General features: G+C 38.7%; 2 protein-coding genes across 3 annotated transcripts; one reads left to right on the top strand and one right to left on the bottom strand.

Moving 5' to 3' along the window:
- Nucleotides 1–983: 983 nt before the first annotated feature.
- On the bottom strand, nt 984–4,529 carry zic1 (zic family member 1 (odd-paired homolog, Drosophila)). The gene is made up of 3 exons (XM_088613703.1): nt 3,257–4,529; nt 2,621–2,784; nt 984–2,018 (listed from the first exon to the last, which is right to left on the bottom strand). The coding sequence occupies exons 1-3, from the start codon at nt 4,221–4,223 to the stop codon at nt 1,821–1,823; spliced, it is 1,329 nt and encodes a 442-aa protein (XP_088469829.1). The 5' UTR covers nt 4,224–4,529; the 3' UTR covers nt 984–1,820.
- Nucleotides 4,530–9,228: 4,699 nt separating this feature from the next.
- On the top strand, nt 9,229–16,535 carry zic4 (zic family member 4). Of its 2 annotated transcripts, XM_088613689.1 has the most exons (3): nt 9,229–11,513; nt 11,622–12,239; nt 15,225–16,535. In XM_088613689.1, exons 1-3 carry the CDS (start codon nt 11,093–11,095, stop codon nt 15,659–15,661), a joined length of 1,476 nt encoding a protein of 491 aa, XP_088469815.1. In that variant the 5' UTR covers nt 9,229–11,092; the 3' UTR covers nt 15,662–16,535. The 2 variants fall into 2 exon arrangements, with proteins under 2 accessions (XP_088469815.1, XP_088469809.1); XM_088613683.1 differs by having other exon boundaries at nt 9,233–12,239.
- The last annotated feature ends 1,949 nt before the right edge of the window (nt 16,536–18,484 follow it).

Genomic DNA, 18,484 nt, shown 5'->3' with positions numbered 1-18,484 from the left:
TCAGTCTTGTCGGCGAAAAAATGAAGCTCGTGAAATCCATTCTGTGCCACCACACGAGAACTATCAGTGTTAGCCAAGCTCATGATTGCTGAAGTCTGTTGATGTGCTGTCTGCTTAATGGGGCGGTCAAGCAAGCTACAACGAAGAACAAAGCTTAACAGTTACTCCAACCGTTGCTAAGTTAGTAGTCGCAGTATTGTTGCAAATCTATCAAACCAAACAACGTGAAACTGATTTTGTTTTCAAGAAACAAGCGTTTAGTAGTTATTGGACAGGAGTAATCTGATTTATAAAAACCTTGCCATTTACCGCTTTTTGTTCCTGTACCAGGCCAGAAGAATGAATCTGATGTTAATTGTGAGCAAATAAAAGACAGACAGAATGGAAATCAAATTACTTAAAATAATTCGTTTTACTAGATTTGATGTTTTTTTTTTGTAGAAAACCAATAGGGACTGGTCAAGAGGTAATCGAGAAATGGGGAACACATCATAGAAAACAAAACAACTTCGGTTATAAACAATGTAAAAAAAATAAAATTCAAAACATAAATGTACGAAATTTTACCACATGATAAATAATTTAGAGGTGCTTAACCCACAAATTTTATTATATGCTTTGTAGTAAAACTATATTAAAAACATATACTTTATAACAACAGTTCCAAAAATATAAATACTATCTACAAAGTGTCTATATTATTGCAACTTAATTTTGAAAATGAAGGAAAATGTGCATGTTATTTTTATGGTTATGTCTGCAAAGATTCAGTAAATTTATATTGCTGTAGAGAATTTCTTTCACAATTGTGATATAAATACTAATTGCGTACCATACCAGTAGCATCAGGGACTCCTACCAGTCATCAAATGTATATTTTCGTAGACTGTTCAGTAAGAAGCTAACAGACTCCATAGTAAAACTGCTAACCTAAAAAATACACTGAATTCAGCGAGGCTGTTGGGAAATAATGCTGAATGCCATTTCTTTGATTTTTTAAGTCTTTAATACTGTACGAAATGTAACCAAACAGTTTTGTAAACTAAATTTTACATACGAACGCATTTTCCCATAAATATCGAATAATTTCAAACAGGTGATACCGGCCTTTACATGCGGATAAATATGGAAAATTGAGTTATATACATAAAGTCATTTTGTTGTAATTGCCACGGCAATGAACAGATATTTTATCTTTTTATATCACTTCTTACATAAACAGATTGACACGGAGTTTCAGGCTTCACTATACGATTTATCGACATGACATTTAATAACAACAATTTACTGTTCTACTTAGACTGGACTTCGGGACGAAATGTTTGCACTGTATACAAAAGCACATTAATACTAATAGTCGGTTAGGTCGACGTGAAGACTGTAGTAATACAGAGTAATTCACATTTGGTACACATTAACTATAACATTCTTTTCAATCAAGACTATTAATCGCATTTTTTCTTTAAAACCATCTCATTTCCCATAAATCTAGAGACCACATTTTTCACAAATTCCCTTAAACTGTGATATAACTATTTACAAAATAAAATATTACATATTTAAACTAGTAAATCTTTATTTACAAAACAGGCCGCGACCCGCGGATACATGCAATTTGAGATCTCGTTTGTAATCTTTCAAAACCCTATAAACTTGGCATTCGGCCCTGGTACCTCGTCCATGCATCGCACACTCTTTGCTACACAGCCGTTTACAAAAGGTTTCGATTTCTTCGAGTTTTTCGGTCCACGTTTACATGGCGGCTCTTAAAAGTCTTTGATTCCAAGCAGTCCTAATTCTGCAGTCTTTTTTTAAATATTTTAAACGTACCATTCATTAAAATTTGATGACAGCGTGCTGTGACTGGATGTGTGATGCACTGTTGAAGATGCTGGAGATATGGAACTGCTACTCTGGTTTTCTGTCGAAGGCGACACGATTGTTGGTGGAGTTGAGGACTCGTACCCTGAACTGGCCGCGGGAGAAGGTTGTGATCCTTGTGAAGACGATTCGTGAACCTGTAACATACAGAAATCACGTTATTCTATCCCTCGCTGTTAAGATCTTACTTCAGCAGTTCTACGCTACTTCACAGTTTCAACAAAATGGGGGGAAAAAAATCGTTATCCGTATTTTGTTATTCTCAAAGCTTCCAATCTGATATTTTGTACTCTTACAAACTACAGTAAATAAATCATTGACAGATGAAATAAACATCAATCAACTAAATATATATTCAATCCACTCACACCTAAATACGCGGTTCCTTGGGTGAGGTGGGTTAAAAAAAAACAGATGAACAAAGCAAAATGTTCGAATAAGCAGTACAGCGCATCAAAGGTTGAGTCAACGTTAAATTACTGAACGGCTGAACTACCCTTTTACATGACTTCCTATAAAATACACTTCATTGTTCATATTCAAAAAAACAAACTGCGAATTTTCATTTTCTTATTGTTCATTTCTAACAGCACTACAATTTCAAACATCCGCCAGCACTTGGGTTCAGTTACTGCAAATTCCGTTCACAACAAACAGCAAAATGCCCCTCCTGTTTTGATTTTTTTACTGCGTAAAACCACTCATACAAAATATAATTATTATTTAAATATAGTTTTACCTTCATGTGTTTTCTGAGGGAACTGGGATGGGTGTATGACTTGTCACACATTTTGCAGAGATACGGTTTGTCAGACGTATGCACATGCATGTGTTTCTTACGATCGCTGCTGTTTGCGAATCGCCTGTCGCAGCCCTCAAACTCACACTTAAACGGTTTTTCACCTAATACAAAAACAAATTGTATAATTCCAGTAAATTAGGGGAAAAAATCACAAACATTATTAGACAGCATATTTACACGTAGAAACCGATTTTCGTTTAACTAACAAAGCTTTCGACTCATAAATACAATAGCCTGTTCAAGATATATATATAAAAAACATGGTGTTATGTAACAACCTACAGTATTAACATTCCTGAAGTATTTTACCTTTTAACACGAGCAAATAGAAAATACAACTGTGTACTTTATATCATGTTAATACATATTTCATTCTAAGGGTCAAGTTGCAATGTTTTATTACATAGTGCAAGGAACTCAGGTTACAGTACGCCACTTCTCTTCTCATTTCAAAACAACAGCCTTGGTGAGTACAAATGCAAACAGACCAAGCCCAATAATCATAGCAATAAGTATAATTCTCAATTATGCACCAATGCAACGTGAAATATTTCAGGTAGGTAGTTCTCTTACCGGTGTGAGTTCTTTTGTGAATCTTAAGGTTCTCGGACCTCGCAAACACTTTGCCACAGCCAGGGAAAGGGCAGGGGAACGGTTTCTCGCCCGTGTGAACTCGGATGTGGTTTACAAGTTTGTACTTGGCTTTAAAAGGCTTCCCTTCTCGGGAACACTCTTCCCAGAAACAGATATGGTTCGATTGTTCTGGTCCCCCAACATGTTCCACCGTGAGATGAGTGACGAGCTCGTGCATCGTGCTAAAAGTTTTGTTGCAAGACTTTTTCGGGTTTGTCAGCTGCTCCGGTTCTATCCATTTGCAGATGAGTTCTTGTTTTATCGGCTGCCTCATGTACCGAAAGAAGGCCCCTGCCCCATGGTGGGCAGCCATGTTCATATTCATAGGGCCATAACTGTGCAACTGAGTCGAAGCATAGTGGTCGGATCGGGGGCTTGTTACCTGGCTGTATTGCTCTGCTCTACCATACATGTCCCCGGAAAACCCCAAGCGCATCTGACTGTTCACCACGTTCGGAGACGCGTGAGTGGTCGCCTGCTCGTGCAGTCCGGGGAAAAGTAGGTGTCCCGTGGCATCTGTGTGTCCATGTGGCCCCGCAAAACTTCCCGCCGCGGAAGCGAAAAGGCTGTGCTGCGCGCTAGCCGCCTCTCCAAAACCCCGATTTCGAAACAGAAAGTCCCGGGTAGAATTGAAAGCCGCGGTGGAGTAGGAACTGACATGGGTGGGGTGGTGGTGGTGCCCCAGAGCGGCGGCCGCGTAGCCAGGCGCTTGGGACGAAAAAGCCGTTTGGCCAGAAGCAAGATCGTGGGTACTGTGGTTGATTTTAAAAGCGCCCATCCCATCAGCAAACGGATTTATCCCCAACCCCACTTCTCTGTCGGTGACATCGCCTGTTGAGTGATGTCTGGAGGTGCCGAATGTAGTCACTCCTATGGTAGGGTACTGTGGTCCTGCGTCCAAAAGCATCTTAACTTTGCAACTGAAACGTCTGCGAGAAAAAAAAAATCAAAAAACGGAATATTCTCAGCCTTTCTCGGGGAGAATTATATGACTAACCCTTATGTGAGCCTGGCAAACTCCCCTTTCAGGTTAAATTTTATTGTGGAAAGGATTTTCCACCTCTCCCTCTTCTTAACTGCAAACGCAAATCATGTACAATATTGTCTTTTGCGGTTTATCTTCCTGTGGAGAAACTTTCACCTCCTCAGCCAGGCGGTGAGCTCGAGACTGATAGCCGCAATCATTCCTGCAGATAAATGAATTGAAAAGACAACACCGTCCCCCTTGATGAATGGGAATAGAGCGGGTGCGTCACGTGAGAGGGTGTCCGTGCTCCCATTCGAGAAGGCCTGCTCCCCCTACTTACAGACACTCACCAACTAACAGTTCACGGGGCTCCAACTCCGGCGTGATTGGTCCGTTCACATCATCAATCCCCAGGTATTGTAAGGTAGTTGACAGTGATTTTGGTTAGTGGGGTGTACACCAGGAGAAAAGTTGTGAAATGTGCACGCAAAATATCTAAAAACAACAGAAAGACGTCGTTTTTTTTTTCCAAAAAAATGGCTTAACCAAAACCGTTGGTTATCAGCACAACCTTACCGGAACTATTGCACGGTGTATAAGTCGTATTTCGCTGATTTTCATTTGGTGCAAAAATTAAGCTAATGCACGGACCTCTATTTAGTTCAAAATTAAATTTCAACAAAGAAGTACAGGCTAGTTTATAGTTCACAGAGACGCTTTGTGCGCTATGTACCTACAACAGTATAAAAAATCACAGTCTGAATACCCTCTCGTTTTTTTTTCTCAACGTCAAGACTAATGGTACAGTCGCTTTCTTTAACATGATAAATGATCACTATAGAGAAAACTTTGAATGGAAAATTGTTCATTTTAGATTCACGATTCAATCTTTGTCACGTCGATCGGAGTTCTTTCACACATGGAGTCTGAATCGGAGGACAGGGCAGGCGGTGCCTTTGTTGTTGACCAGTCTTTTTTTGTCGCCAGCGAAAATGTAGTTAACGTTTTAGGCGAGTGAGCATTTTGTTTTTATGTAACTAACGCATGAACAGTGTTTTCAGAAACAAATCAAGACCGAGAATGAATCACTAGCTCAACCTAAATGTATTTTTCTCTGATTTTTTTCCCGCAGGTACCTTAAATACACTTTTACAATAACATTACATACAATAGACCATACCCATGACTGACGATACAAACTTAAGAAAATTCAGTCGCCTTAGCAAAGTTAAAATGTACTCCATATATCCGCATGAGCCTAAATGGGCGCGTTTACAGAAGATCAGTATGTTCACTTCATTTGAATCTTGAGTATCCAGCGTGCGCGTTTTAATTTATAAGACCAGAACTCTGTTGAAAGCTCACGAACTATTTTCTGTCTGTAAACACTCCCAGGCCTGCTCTACCCGCTGCAGAGTGCGTCTGAAATCACTATTATGACTACATTGAAAGAAGTCGTGTGTTGTCATCATCTTGGGCTGAGAGAATGTGTGTGTGTATTAAATGTCTCATTGACGACAGCAAACACTTTGTTGACCTTTCTTTACACTGCCCGTGTTACATTTAACACAGAAGCGGTCACGTTTGTTTGCATTGTTTATCGCCTGTTGATACAGGTACTCAAATACTTTTTGTTTTGCTAATCCTCGTGTTATGTTTTTATTTTAAAACCCCCGTCAATATACATTCAGAGAGGCACTTGTATTATAGGCTACATACAATACACTAAACGTACAAAACATTAACGAATGATTAATTGTTTTTTTTTCTTTAAAAAAATACAAACAGTAGAGGTGGTAGTTCCGATTTCATTGCGTCGATTTTATTTTGAATAAAAACAGCTCCTGTATGTCTTATGAATTTACGCCTGCATCTATGACTGGATAATTTACGCCTTTCTTAGAGGGGTGTGTGTATGTGTAGGGGGGTTATTAATAAACCATTTATCGGTTCTGCTCTTTAGTTTATGCTGCTCTTAGGGTTTTAGAGAGAACATGAATATAGCTTAAAGCTCTTTTGTGCTCTGGCATTATTTGGGGGCGAGTTAAAGCGTAATACAGAGTATAAAAGTTGTGGGTTGTAGAAGTTATCAAGTGGGATTTGCGGCGCTCTCTGCAGGAAACGCAGGCTGCTCGAGTTCAAAGCCACATGCACCGACGTGACATATAAGCCATTAAAATATCATCCTGTCGGCTCATTTCTGCTTCATCATACATTCCCAAACTCTTTCCCGAAAGACCGAAAAGAGGAAATGAAGGATGGTCGTCTTCTTTCTTTTGCATAGTTTAAACGCACATTTCAGACACTGGGAAAAAAATCTGGAAGACATCTTCAACAGGTGGAAAACGGTAAGATAGGTACGCGTATTGAAGTGACTATAGAAGTTGTGACCTCTAAGTTTCCCTTCACGGATGAAAATGAGAATTTACGGAGGTCGCTACAATACCTTTCTTCTGGGAAGGCTGAGCACTCCAGCAAAATCAGAAAAGGTGTGAATTGTGCATTCCTACGATAATGCAATGTGTTGCTCGATTGTTTCTAATTGCTGAAGTACAAATAGTATACAGGCATGCCTCATACTTAGAATAATATATGAAATACAAAAGGTAACTCAAGGCGTTTCTTTTGAACATATGTGATTTGAACAATGTGTGACTTTTGTGGTAGCCCGACCGGTTTTGACAAATCATTTGCAGAAGTATGCCAAGATAATACTTAAGAAAGTGTACAACCGAAGGCTTTGCTTATTAAATGAATGATGTGATTGCGTACATGCCCTGTATTTGAAAAACTGTGATCGGTTTATATAGTGAATGGCAATCCTTTGAAGGTAGTGCTCTAAAACACAATCAAACTTGACCCTTGAGCACAGTTCCACCAATTACAAGTGTGTTTGGGTACGTAGAGAGGCTCGATTAAATTTGATTTTTAAAATGCTGCTTTTAGAATGTTTTGCTGTATCTATAATCGAAGCAATGTGGTGTGTGTTTGCAAACGTCTCTGATAAATTGGAACGGTCCTGTTTTTTTGCATTTTTTTGAGAGGGGTGGTGAGTGGTGGTATGGTGTGGTGTGGTGTGGGGGTGGCGCTCATTTGGTCTAAACTGGCACATCAAAGTGATTATAAATTTTGTCTTGTATACCGGGGATGTCATTGCGCCGTACAGCTGCGACATTAAACATCTTAATGCAACTTTAATACAACAAACGCACCGAAGAGCAGTCATGTTTTAAACAATGTTTGCTTACTTGGATACGATGTTGAACTGAATGTTTTTGACGGTCACTCCTCTGAAGTATTATAAAAAGTCAAGTTATTAATTATTTGAAGTGCTAGCCCAAAAATGAATTGCTGTTTAAAACTGAAAACTATATTCATTCGACACTTCTTTCATAGAAATATGAAATAATTTTAGATCAGCAATGCTTGTCAAGGACATGATTGAGCAATTAATAAATGTTGGTATCGCCTGAGCAAGTGCTCTGTGCTTTTTTGCGCAAGAAGTCATTCCATCTTTTTTTTTCGTAAATACGCAATCTGAAACGTTTTGGATGAAAATTATTAGTTTAACAAAATTGCAAAAAATACTCAAGGAAAGAAAAGCAATCCAAATAATGAAATAGAACACGCGAATCGTTTTTTTTTCGTGGAAAGAATCAACTGATATTGGTATTCCATTGGCCTCGAGAATTCCACATGGATGAAGTAATCAAGAGAAAAAGTAATAAATCTGTGCTGCTCAAACAATTAAACATGAGCAATTCCTCAAAAAGCAAGTCAAATCACACTTTCATTGTACGTACTAAAACACAAATCTGCGACTTCATACTTCCACTGCGTAGGATATACGTTTTACACGTAATGAAAGAAAGAAATTACGCTTTTTAACAAGATAAGCTAAATGCTCTTAAAACCGCAAGAATCAGAATGCATATTATGAATATTGTAATTGAACACTGTGTTTCTCAGTATGGCACTGACCACCAGGTAATAAAATATTGGCGTGCCACTCTTTCAAGGGGATTTGAGGTTTGCTCGGTCTTTTAGTATTCAGTGGTCTTGAAGATGAACAAATAAGTGATTGACTACTTGGAGCAATTTGTCCTATCTCTCCAATGCCTTTGCACAGGCGTTGCAGATTATATGAGCAATATTTGACAAGACTCTAGTGGAAACTATTTGACCTCTGCTTTGGTAGTTTTATGTAATTCGTATATTTGTTTACAGCCGAAGTGATAAGAGCAAAAGTTTGACGGAGGTTGGACCACATTAGGTAAGGAAGCCGTTTCTATTGAACAGTCGTACGAAGTCGATTACCTTTAAGTTTGGCATAATTTGTCATGTTATCGTTGTTCTTTTTTATTAATGAAAGAGAAACAGGTCTCTTAAAATTATTTTTTGTAAGATTATTTTGGTTTTATTTAGGAAACCTTATCATTCATATTTAACTTGCTTTTGGAAAGGCAGGGTCTTCGTAGTCTTGGAGTATGTCAAATATTAGCTTGTATTATATTACAGGAAAAATCGGCTATTAGGACATCACGTGGGTCTGCAGAGACATTCTGGAATTTTAATGCTTTATAATAAAATATAGAATTCTAGAAGCATTTACCATTTTTATTTTTTTGTCATTTTGCTACATTTGATCAGACCCATATAATCCTTAATTATTTGCAACCAGTATGTATCAAATGGTGAGCTAAAATCTAGCCTATTCATTTAGAGCACAATGTAATAGTTTTGGTCATTTGTTCCTATTAATTAAAACCCATTTGATGTAAGGATACATAGAAAACAATGACATTAGGAAACATCTCAATGGTTCTTATTCTACAATTCACAATGCAAATTCTAGCTGTTTTGAAGCAAACCAGACGAATAAAAACTGGCATAACTTGCATATGTTTTGCTGTGTCGCAGATAGAGAGTAACGTAAAGGATTTGGGACACGTCTCACCCTTCGCTTTTTTCCTAGATATGCTTATTATTTTTGAGAACCGGTGTGTTTTCAATGGATTTCGCCGCAAGTAACATTTGTCAGTGCTGTGAGACGTTTCCTGCCTATGTAGACTGTTTCAAATGTATAAGGAAATATATAAGTACACGTTTATTGATATATATAAAATCGGGAGAGAAACTACTGCCGCAAAAGATAATTACATAAAAGATGTAATAAAGAAACTCGGGGTCACTCACGAGTCTTCATTACATACTTTATTATAATGGAACATTATTTTAAACATCCAGAGAATCTTTCAAAAGGCATTCATTTTAAAGTTCGGATTTGATTGTAGGCCGAGGGAAAGAGCGAATTTCCAAATACCACAGTGCTATGAAGTAAAATCCTTGCAAAAAAACAATGTTCATAAGATACTTAAGCATTTATATACGATTTTCACATTCAAAAGTACATAAAGCAGGTGTAAAGTTTTTTAAAAAGCGCCCGGTGGGACTATGAAACCCATGTTTCAAAAAGTTTTAGCACTTATTTACGACATATTTCTACATTACTCGCCTTCAACTATGGCATTTTACTCTGCTTTTCTGTTCCTGCTAACTCCTCCTCTTACCCCTTCATTAAGTACCTCCTCCTGTGCTCTTGATCCGTTTAGACTCCGGGCCTGAAACCGACAGGGCTCGTGGACAAAATTACCCTGGATCATAACAACAGGTCCCTTACAGAACCTCTTTCCGGGATAATAGACGACGTTTGCGCTATTCACAAATATAGCGAAACGGATCCCATGACGAAGTGTAAGATTCTGGGGACTGGAGTTGGAGGTCTAGGCATTCTTTTAGCATCTTGGTTTCTGCACGTATCTCATTTGAGAAGACGTGGAAGATGGACAAATCTAGTTTAAAGTGTTAAGAAGTGACTCCTTGTTTTTTTTTTTACTGAAAAACTGAGTTTACTGAATTTATTAAGAGTGGGTGAATTTTCCTCCCTTTATCTTACGGCCAGATTTTTATCGTGAATGAGACTGCGCCTCATCTCCGCTTTCGATCGTAACAGAAAGAAATGTCCAAAAGTAAAATCGTTAAAAGAGAGAGAACATTACAGGATGTGATTACAAATCACATAGGTAATGAACTTTCCAAACCGTCCAACCTATCGCTAGTTTTTTTTTTTCCTGAAAGCCAAAAAAGCCTTACAAGTCACGCACATTAAGCGGCTTATTTTTTTTTTACAAGAATTCATTGGAGCAGGCGGTCTGAATACATGTAGTTCTACTTTTTTTTAATTACCCCCCTCCTCCTCCGCGCACACACACACGCATGGTTTCGGTTAAAAGCATTTAGAGCAAGTAGAAAGAGCGGTTTGTAACTTAAATAGACTTTAACAGTTCCGTACATATTGTTATAATAATAGTATTACAAAAGAAAATAAACGTTTGGGGGTACTGGAGTTAAAACCACAATACCCTTTGCATAAGAAAAAAAAAAATCACTTTTCTTCTGTTGCCTGAGGCTCGGCGCAGGCGCTCTGGTCTCTTGCTGTCGCTAACACATTTTTCTTCACATTGGAAGCTGTCACACGTGACGTCAATCACCGAGCTCTGACCAATTAGAACGCTCGCTGATTGTTTAGCTCCACGGGCTGCAGCGCCGACCATGAATCTCTATTCAGTATCTCAAAGCGTCCTGCTGCTGCCTCTCAACCGAATGGGATTCCACGTAGGCACTGAGATAGAATCTAAACTCTAGAAAGTTTTTTTTTCCAGCGTATATGTTCTATTACTATTAAACGTATTTATCATAATTATTATTATTATTTTGCCTGCTGTCAAGTTATTCTCAAACTAGGAGTAATGAGCGTGGATGCTTTGGGAAACCCAATGATGGACCCCGCGTTCTCCAAACGGAACACGGCGTTGAGATTAGTTGACTTGGCAGGGGCTCACCACCATCACCATCATCACCATACCCCTCAGAGCATGACAGGCTTCCCGGGGTTCAGCAGCCATCCTCACTCAATGGCTCACACGCACCCTGGGGAGATTACTTCAGAACCCCGCCTGGGGCCAAGTCCATTCGGGCCAGAACACATGGGGCACTCCGCGGCCCTCAAACTCAGCCCAGCCCATCATTATTCCCACCACCATCACCACCATAATCATCATATGGCAGGCCACAGTGAAGTTGTCTCCAGTCAAACGGGAGCTTTCGGCCCAGTGCAGGCTGCGGCAGTACCATACTCTATGTCTCACACGGCCCAGGCGCTGACGGCAGGTAGGGAATTCCTAATTCGCAGAGATCTGACAGCTCCAGCCATGCCAGGGCTTACCGATCAGGCTCCTGGTGCAGGTTCTCACCACGGAATGTTTGTCTCAACAACAGGTAGCTACCCTGGACACTATGGTCATCACCCTGAAGCTGGAAACCATAACCTTTTCCCTGGACTCCATCACGAACAACCGCCTAACGGAGCTCCAGGTGGCCAGGCTTTGAATGGACAAATAAGGTTAGGAATACCTGGAGAAATGTACGTTAGGTCTGATCACTTAAGTCAAGTAGCAGGTTCAAGGGCTGATCGGTTTACTGCCTCGCCTCTCCACGGCTACAGCGGCATGAATCTGAATATGAATCTCGGCGCTCACCATCACGGTCCCGGTGCTTTCTTTCGATACATGAGGCAGCCGATCAAGCAAGAGCTCATCTGCAAGTGGATAGAGCCGGAACACGCTGCGAAAAAACTTTGCTCCAAAACTTACAGCACCATGCACGAGCTAGTAACGCACGTTACAGTGGAGCACGTCGGAGGACCAGAGCAAGCGAATCATATCTGTTTTTGGGACGACTGTCCTCGAGAAGGGAAGCCTTTTAAAGCCAAGTACAAACTTGTAAACCACATCCGAGTTCACACGGGCGAGAAACCGTTCCCCTGTCCTTTCCCTGGCTGTGGCAAAGTGTTTGCGAGATCCGAGAACCTAAAGATTCACAAAAGGACGCACACAGGTCAGTAATTTAGCCAAATTTCTTTTAATGGCGTTGTTTTAAATACTCGTGTTAGTATATGGTTGGTGTTGTTTTTTAAGACGACGTTTTGGTGGTTGGAATGTATAGTACCTCTGTCACAAGAGCTGTTGTGTTAAAACGAGATTTGTTTTCAGTGTTATGCCTTCTAGAAATCGGAGTAGCTTTCACTTCAAGTCCCATAAAGTGTTAAACTTCACTACTTAAAAATTAAAGAGTTAGAAGACCTCTTAATATTAAAAGTTTATCCATTTAAAATATAATGCATAAATATTGAGTTCTATAAGTAATAACGTTTTTTCTTTTAGTGCAAAGCAATATGGGGTAAGCATTTTAATACATTGCGCTAACAACGAGTGATGCACTGTTAAAAAGTATATTTTTGCAGGTGCACTCCAACATGCGTGTAGCAGCAACGCAATTATAGATGTTTTTATCAACTTTATTTTCAGAATCTGCAAGAAAACAGAGAATATGATAACATGGCAGGAATGTTCCGAAGCTGAAACATATAGCTTACCAATTGTTACACACCAGGACGTTGTTTTGTAACTATAAGGGCCATGATAATATCTAGACTAAAACTTGGAAACTATCAGTGAGTATTTACAATTTACGGGAATACCCTGTGAAACATCAATAATTACTTTATCAGTAGCCCCTTTGGTGCCTTGCTGCTTATTCCAAAACACTGAGGCCTGTCCTATCTCTCAATAAACGGTGAGAATAAAAGTAAAAATCCAGACAAGTTCTGAGCATCTTTTTTTATGCTGCTTCGCGTCATTCTTTCCAATGGCAAGCGGTTTCAACAACCCAATTCATTTCGAAGAGGTAATGACCTGCTAGATTTCCTAATTTGTTTTCTTTGCCCGCAAGGAATAGATCCAGGGATTCTGATAGTGGCGATGTGGAACTAATCGGTATGTCTTTTAATAAGTGTCATTAAGGTACACCATATAAATATAATACACCTTTAATTTTCATGCACGGAAATGGTTATTTTTAATCATTGATAGACGTTCTGCAATTACCCGTTGTTCGATTTACAAATAAAACAGCAGAAGAAGCGCTCATGATTTTTGTTCACGCTGACCAGAACACAACAGGTTCTGCGTTAACAGAATGTGATTCAACTTATCGTTTTGTAACCTGAAACACTTGTCTTGCAAATCAAAAACGTCATTCGAAAAATTAAACAACAGCTTTTAGCAGCCTCGGAAAAGTACCCAGTACAACCCCCCTTCCCCTCAAAAATAAACAAACGCAAGGGTCACATTAGCCTTTTTAAACGATGGCAAAATAATGAAATAACACGATTGTTAATTAAATACAATTGTAAAAGGTAAACATTTGAATCCCCTTTCTATACCATTCCACAGGAATCGATAACAATTTCAACTCATTTGGATGATTGAAGTGAGGATGACACGTATACGATAGATATATACTCAATAATATATTGGGGAAACTATTTTAAAGAGAGGAATTTTTAGGATTAAAACAACATTCACAGAATAAGCTATCAACAAGGCGGTGAACAATCGTGGACAGATGGAGCACCCGTAACAGCAGGATTCTGAAGGTTTCATGATATCGGCATACAGTGCTCCGCTCTTGTTTGTATAAGTTTCGCTCTGATGTTAATAACTTCCATATTCTATGATTTTGTCATCATGAAATTCGTGGGAAGCAAATTCAGCTGTGCAAGTTAGACGATTCACAACAAGTGTTTAAAAATGGCGACGGTGGGTACTAGCTCTATTTTTGAACACGTAGGCCCGAGATGTTTTTTAAAAGCCTTTTCCATGCAGTTGCCTAGAACAAAATAGCGAGATATCTTTGCCCCCACGGTATTAAAAAATGAAAGGGATAAGCATTGGAAGTGATTTCTAGCGGGAATGTTTTTCTAAACTCCCGGGAATAGAAAAACCGCTTTTTGTTCGTAGTTACCACACTCTGCAGACCCTGCACAATCTCTGCGTTTATGGATATGGGTTTCCCAGGGGTCCCCTACTTACTACTTGCTTGTAGTACACTAATATCCTTGATTGGCTGTCTCAACCCAACAGCTGAAGGTCAAATTGTTCCTTAACGTGCAACTGTAATTAGACAGCAGTATTGAATATTCTGAGATGCGCTTTTTGATTAATGCTAATGTCTTCAGGTAGTGTTATGTTTTGAAAAGAACACATTCATTAATATAAAGCATTTTGTATTGCAGCAATCGCGAATAGCGTTCGGATGCATACAGTTAACTCTTAAGAGTTCAAATTATGAATGTATGCGTCTTATCTGAACGAAATACCAGAATGGATTAAACTTTTAACGCTAAAATAAATTAAATACACAATACTGTAAGCTTTTCAGGGAAGTGAGAGGTATGGATATGAATATTTCGTCGAATTTTCTTTTAAAATAATATTGACGAATTAGGATACAATAGCTCGAGAATTCTCTTCTCATTTTCTAAGTAAATGAAAAAAGAAAGAACAGACATGTTGTATAAGTTACAGTACCTGCACATGGTGCATGGCTATTTTTTTATTTATTTTCTAAAATGTAGACCCGGAAACCTGTGTATGGCAGCACCCGCATCATTAAAATGAAGTGAAGACATTACTGGACACTGACCACGTCCTCTTATGTGTGGCCAGACCAGGACTATTGTCCTGAAGGTGTTATGCATTGCATTAAACTCTTTGGTTGTCAAGCCATATCTTTTACTAATTAACATATTGCAGCCTCATTCTTTTCTACTCGAAAACAGACACATGCGCCTGAAGACATTTACTTGTCCCGTCGATGACCACGACACTTGCAAGCGAGATTCGGTGGCTTGGACAGATTAAAATGAAAATATGACAGTTCACCCCTGAAATAAAGCAGACAAGCAGTGTGGGTGTTTGCATAGCCTATATGTTAGTGCTTCTGCTTCTTGTAATTTTTTTCCCCTTTTATTTCTTTCAGGAGAAAAGCCTTTTAAATGCGAGTTTGACGGCTGTGATAGACGTTTTGCTAACAGTAGTGACAGAAAAAAGCACTCCCACGTGCACACAAGTGATAAGCCATACAACTGCAAAGTGAGAGGCTGTGATAAGTCCTACACGCACCCCAGCTCCCTAAGAAAACACATGAAAGTGCACTGCAAGTCTCCACCTCCGAGTTCCGGATATGAATCTTCGACTCCTTCCCTCGTCTCCCCTTCTTCGGACTCGGGTCGAGACCCGGCTTCCTCCTCGCACTCCGAGCCTCTCTCCTCTTCTCAAGCTGCTAACTTAAGCGAGTGGTATGTTTGTCACAGTTCGGGAGCAAGTGGCATCCCGACCCCTCCCAGCAAGCCGTCTTCACCAGATTCTGCGGACGTGCCTCCTTACAGGAACCCCGAACCCGGAGACACGTTTTAGGCAGAACCGAACTGCAGACAATATTCAGAAGATTTTCAAAATAACCCGAACGACAAGAAAAACAGAACAACAACAACAACAACAACAACAACGACATATTGAACCACCAACTTTTCAGTTCATAGCACTGCCACGCAGATCCCAAAACTGCTAAAAAACAGCTTGACTTCATAAAACTGCTTTGAAAGCAGCTTTGACTGTATGAACTAAAATATGCTGATTATTTCAGCGCCTGTTTTTTATTGGTTCACCACAAGTATTTCAACTAATGTTATGTAAATGCTGTTTTCGCTCTTTTATGTCCATAATTTATTTTTAAACTTGACATAAACACATTTTGTATTATCGAACCAAAGTGTTTTAATAGAAAATATTGTACATTTGTAAATGGTGATGTTTTCATGTGTAAGTGTGAATAAGAATTTTGTAAAGTGCTATCTTTTCAGTCTTTTGGGGGAAATATTTTTATCGTTTGCTACTGGTTTGTAAAATAAAATTGTAATGAAGCAGTTTCAACTAAAATTCACCATTTATACACGGTGTTAGCCGGCATTTAATTTATGGCCAGATTTTGGTCTAAGCATTATACTGTTTGGTATTTAATATTTCTATTTTATCATTACATACTTTACATGACTATTGAAATTTTTAAAAAGACATGTTTTGAGTAACTGTGGGCATTGTGTGTGCTTTTTAAAGATTTGTTCAAAAACTAATTTCGCGACGATGTGATCTCCGAATGTTTAATCTCCGGGTTGTGTACCAAACTGCCTTGTAATTTTGTCAAGTATTTTAAATAAATCGAGTATTATAGTGATAGTATTGTCAAAGCGCACAGGATGTGTAATGTAAAATAAAATTTGTAATAAACAAATACCTGGGACTTTGTGTTTTGTAATGATCACCTTAGCTTTTACTGGATCCATCTCAATTGTGAATATGTATTGGATTTACAGACTCACGCACGCACACAGCTGAAGTCGATTGAGAGCAGGTGATTTCTGTTTTAGCCTTGCTTCTGATTCTTGGCCAAGAAAGTTTTAAAAAACGACTAAGTAAGACGTTCAGGTTTCTTTGCAGGACAAATAAAGTGAGTTTAACATATTACATATAATATACTACATTCCCCAGAAAAGTCCAGAGAGTTGTACAGAGGTACTAATATTCCAAAAGTTTACAAATGTGTGGAATGCTAAAGGAAAATAACTTCAATTTTATTCTATATTTGTAAAGAATATTATATTACTTATACGAACGTTACTGATGATCATTACTACTTGGTCTGCGATGTTGGTGATGTTTTTTTTTAGATTTGAAGTTAAGGATTTCGTTTCAAAATATGTAGAATATGAAGAATATTTTAGAAACGAAAACCTCACATAGTGCCTAGAATTTTCAATATCATCGAACTTTGGCATTCTGTAAAATCTGTGAGGACAGTGATGAAAAATAAACATAGACCTATTGCCAATGTATGCGTATATTTGTCCGAATCATAACTCTTTTAAAATATTTTCCGTGTATATAATGCTTGTCCTTTAAGAACATTATGTTGTTAAAAGAGTACGAACATAATCTGATCTTTTCTTAAATCTCAAATTTCCTATTTTCTTGAGATAGAAGTCTCTCCATTTTCTCTGAAGGTAATCTAGGCAGCGACAGCTGAAAAGCTTGAATATTCTCGTTCAGACTTCAAAGAAGTTTTTTTCTACAAAGAAGTATTTCTTCTCAACGGTGAATCTTCATGGTGAGTTAGGATTTCTATGGCAATAGCCGAGTCAAACTCAAATAGTGAAGGCGTGCGTCTGTACACCGCGGTGTTTTTTAAAGAATAGAATATTTACGGTGTACAGACTTTATCTTGCTCTAAACGTATCTCCGTGCTAGTTTCACGTTTTCTATAGTATTTTCGTTTAGCTACCTGTATAAAAATAGTGCATATAAACTATTTCGGTTCAGAATGACAACATATCACAACGTCATTAGGTAGAAAAACAACGCCCAAATTCAAGAGTCAGTTAACTTTTGTTTTTCTTTCTGCTGGAATCAGAGGGAATCAGAGGGAGTTGATGGAAACTTTGTAAAGCAACGGAGATGTTCTTAAGCAAAGAAAGCGAGAGAAAGGTCGTGCTAAGCTCACGAGTGCTCGAGGAGACCGAATTTGGAGTTGAAAGGTATAAGTTTTATGGCGTTGTACCATGCCACGTTGGGGTCTCTATGGTAATGGAGAAAACTATATCAAAAACCTTTTCTAGCTAGATAAATTTGATTCGAGCAGTCTCTTAATGCTCCTTTGTACCAACTTTCGTGAGCGCGCATACCACCAACATCATCACCCCTCCTCCAAATACATATAAATAACTTCGCAGTATGTGTGTGTCTGTGTATGACCTGACACTTGTGTTTCTCACAATTGTTGAGAGGAAGCTCTAGAACAAATACATAGCTTTTTTAACAAAAATATGAGGTACATTAGTCTTATTTTTTGTGTGTGCGTGATCTGCGCCAAGCGTACGCGACGCATTTCCTGTTCAAACCTCGAGTCTTCTGTAAGAGATATCTTCCACATTTAGTTGTATTTAAACCGCCAAAGCGTTCAGTGTTGCCTTATTTTCCCTATGTTTACAGGCATACGGGGGCGTACAGCCCGTTTAATCCGTGATAAGTAACTATTATTATGATTTAACTTGCTTTATTTGGAAATAAAGGAGCCGTGATATATGGTAAGGGGGTGGGTGGATACGGACTTTCTGGACAGATACGTTTCGAGTTTGTCTTTTAGTAATTGTCTTGTTGTTTATTTTATCCAAGTACCCTAATGAA

Source organism: Lepisosteus platostomus, chromosome 2, assembly GCF_059453375.1.
Source record: "Lepisosteus platostomus isolate fLepPlt1 chromosome 2, fLepPlt1.hap1, whole genome shotgun sequence".
In the NCBI taxonomy this organism is placed as follows: domain Eukaryota; kingdom Metazoa; phylum Chordata; class Actinopteri; order Semionotiformes; family Lepisosteidae; genus Lepisosteus; species Lepisosteus platostomus.
The sequence above is the reverse complement of the archived record's forward strand: the minus strand, read 5'-3'. Positions and strand labels throughout refer to the sequence as shown.

Bases quoted from the DNA above. Each gene is read 5' to 3' on its own strand.
- zic1 (XM_088613703.1), bottom strand. From the start codon at position 4,223: ATGCTTTTGGACGCAGGACCACAGTACCCTACCATAGGAGTGACTACA. The intron at 2,785-3,256 runs GTAAGAGAACTA...TTTTTGTATTAG, and splicing joins TCACAAAAGAACTCACACCG to GTGAAAAACCGTTTAAGTGT. The intron at 2,019-2,620 runs GTAAAACTATAT...TGTATGTTACAG, and splicing joins CCCTCAGAAAACACATGAAG to GTTCACGAATCGTCTTCACA.
- zic4 (XM_088613683.1), top strand. From the start codon at position 11,093: ATGAGCGTGGATGCTTTGGGAAACCCAATGATGGACCCCGCGTTCTCC. The intron at 12,240-15,224 runs GTCAGTAATTTA...TATTTCTTTCAG, and splicing joins TCACAAAAGGACGCACACAG to GAGAAAAGCCTTTTAAATGC.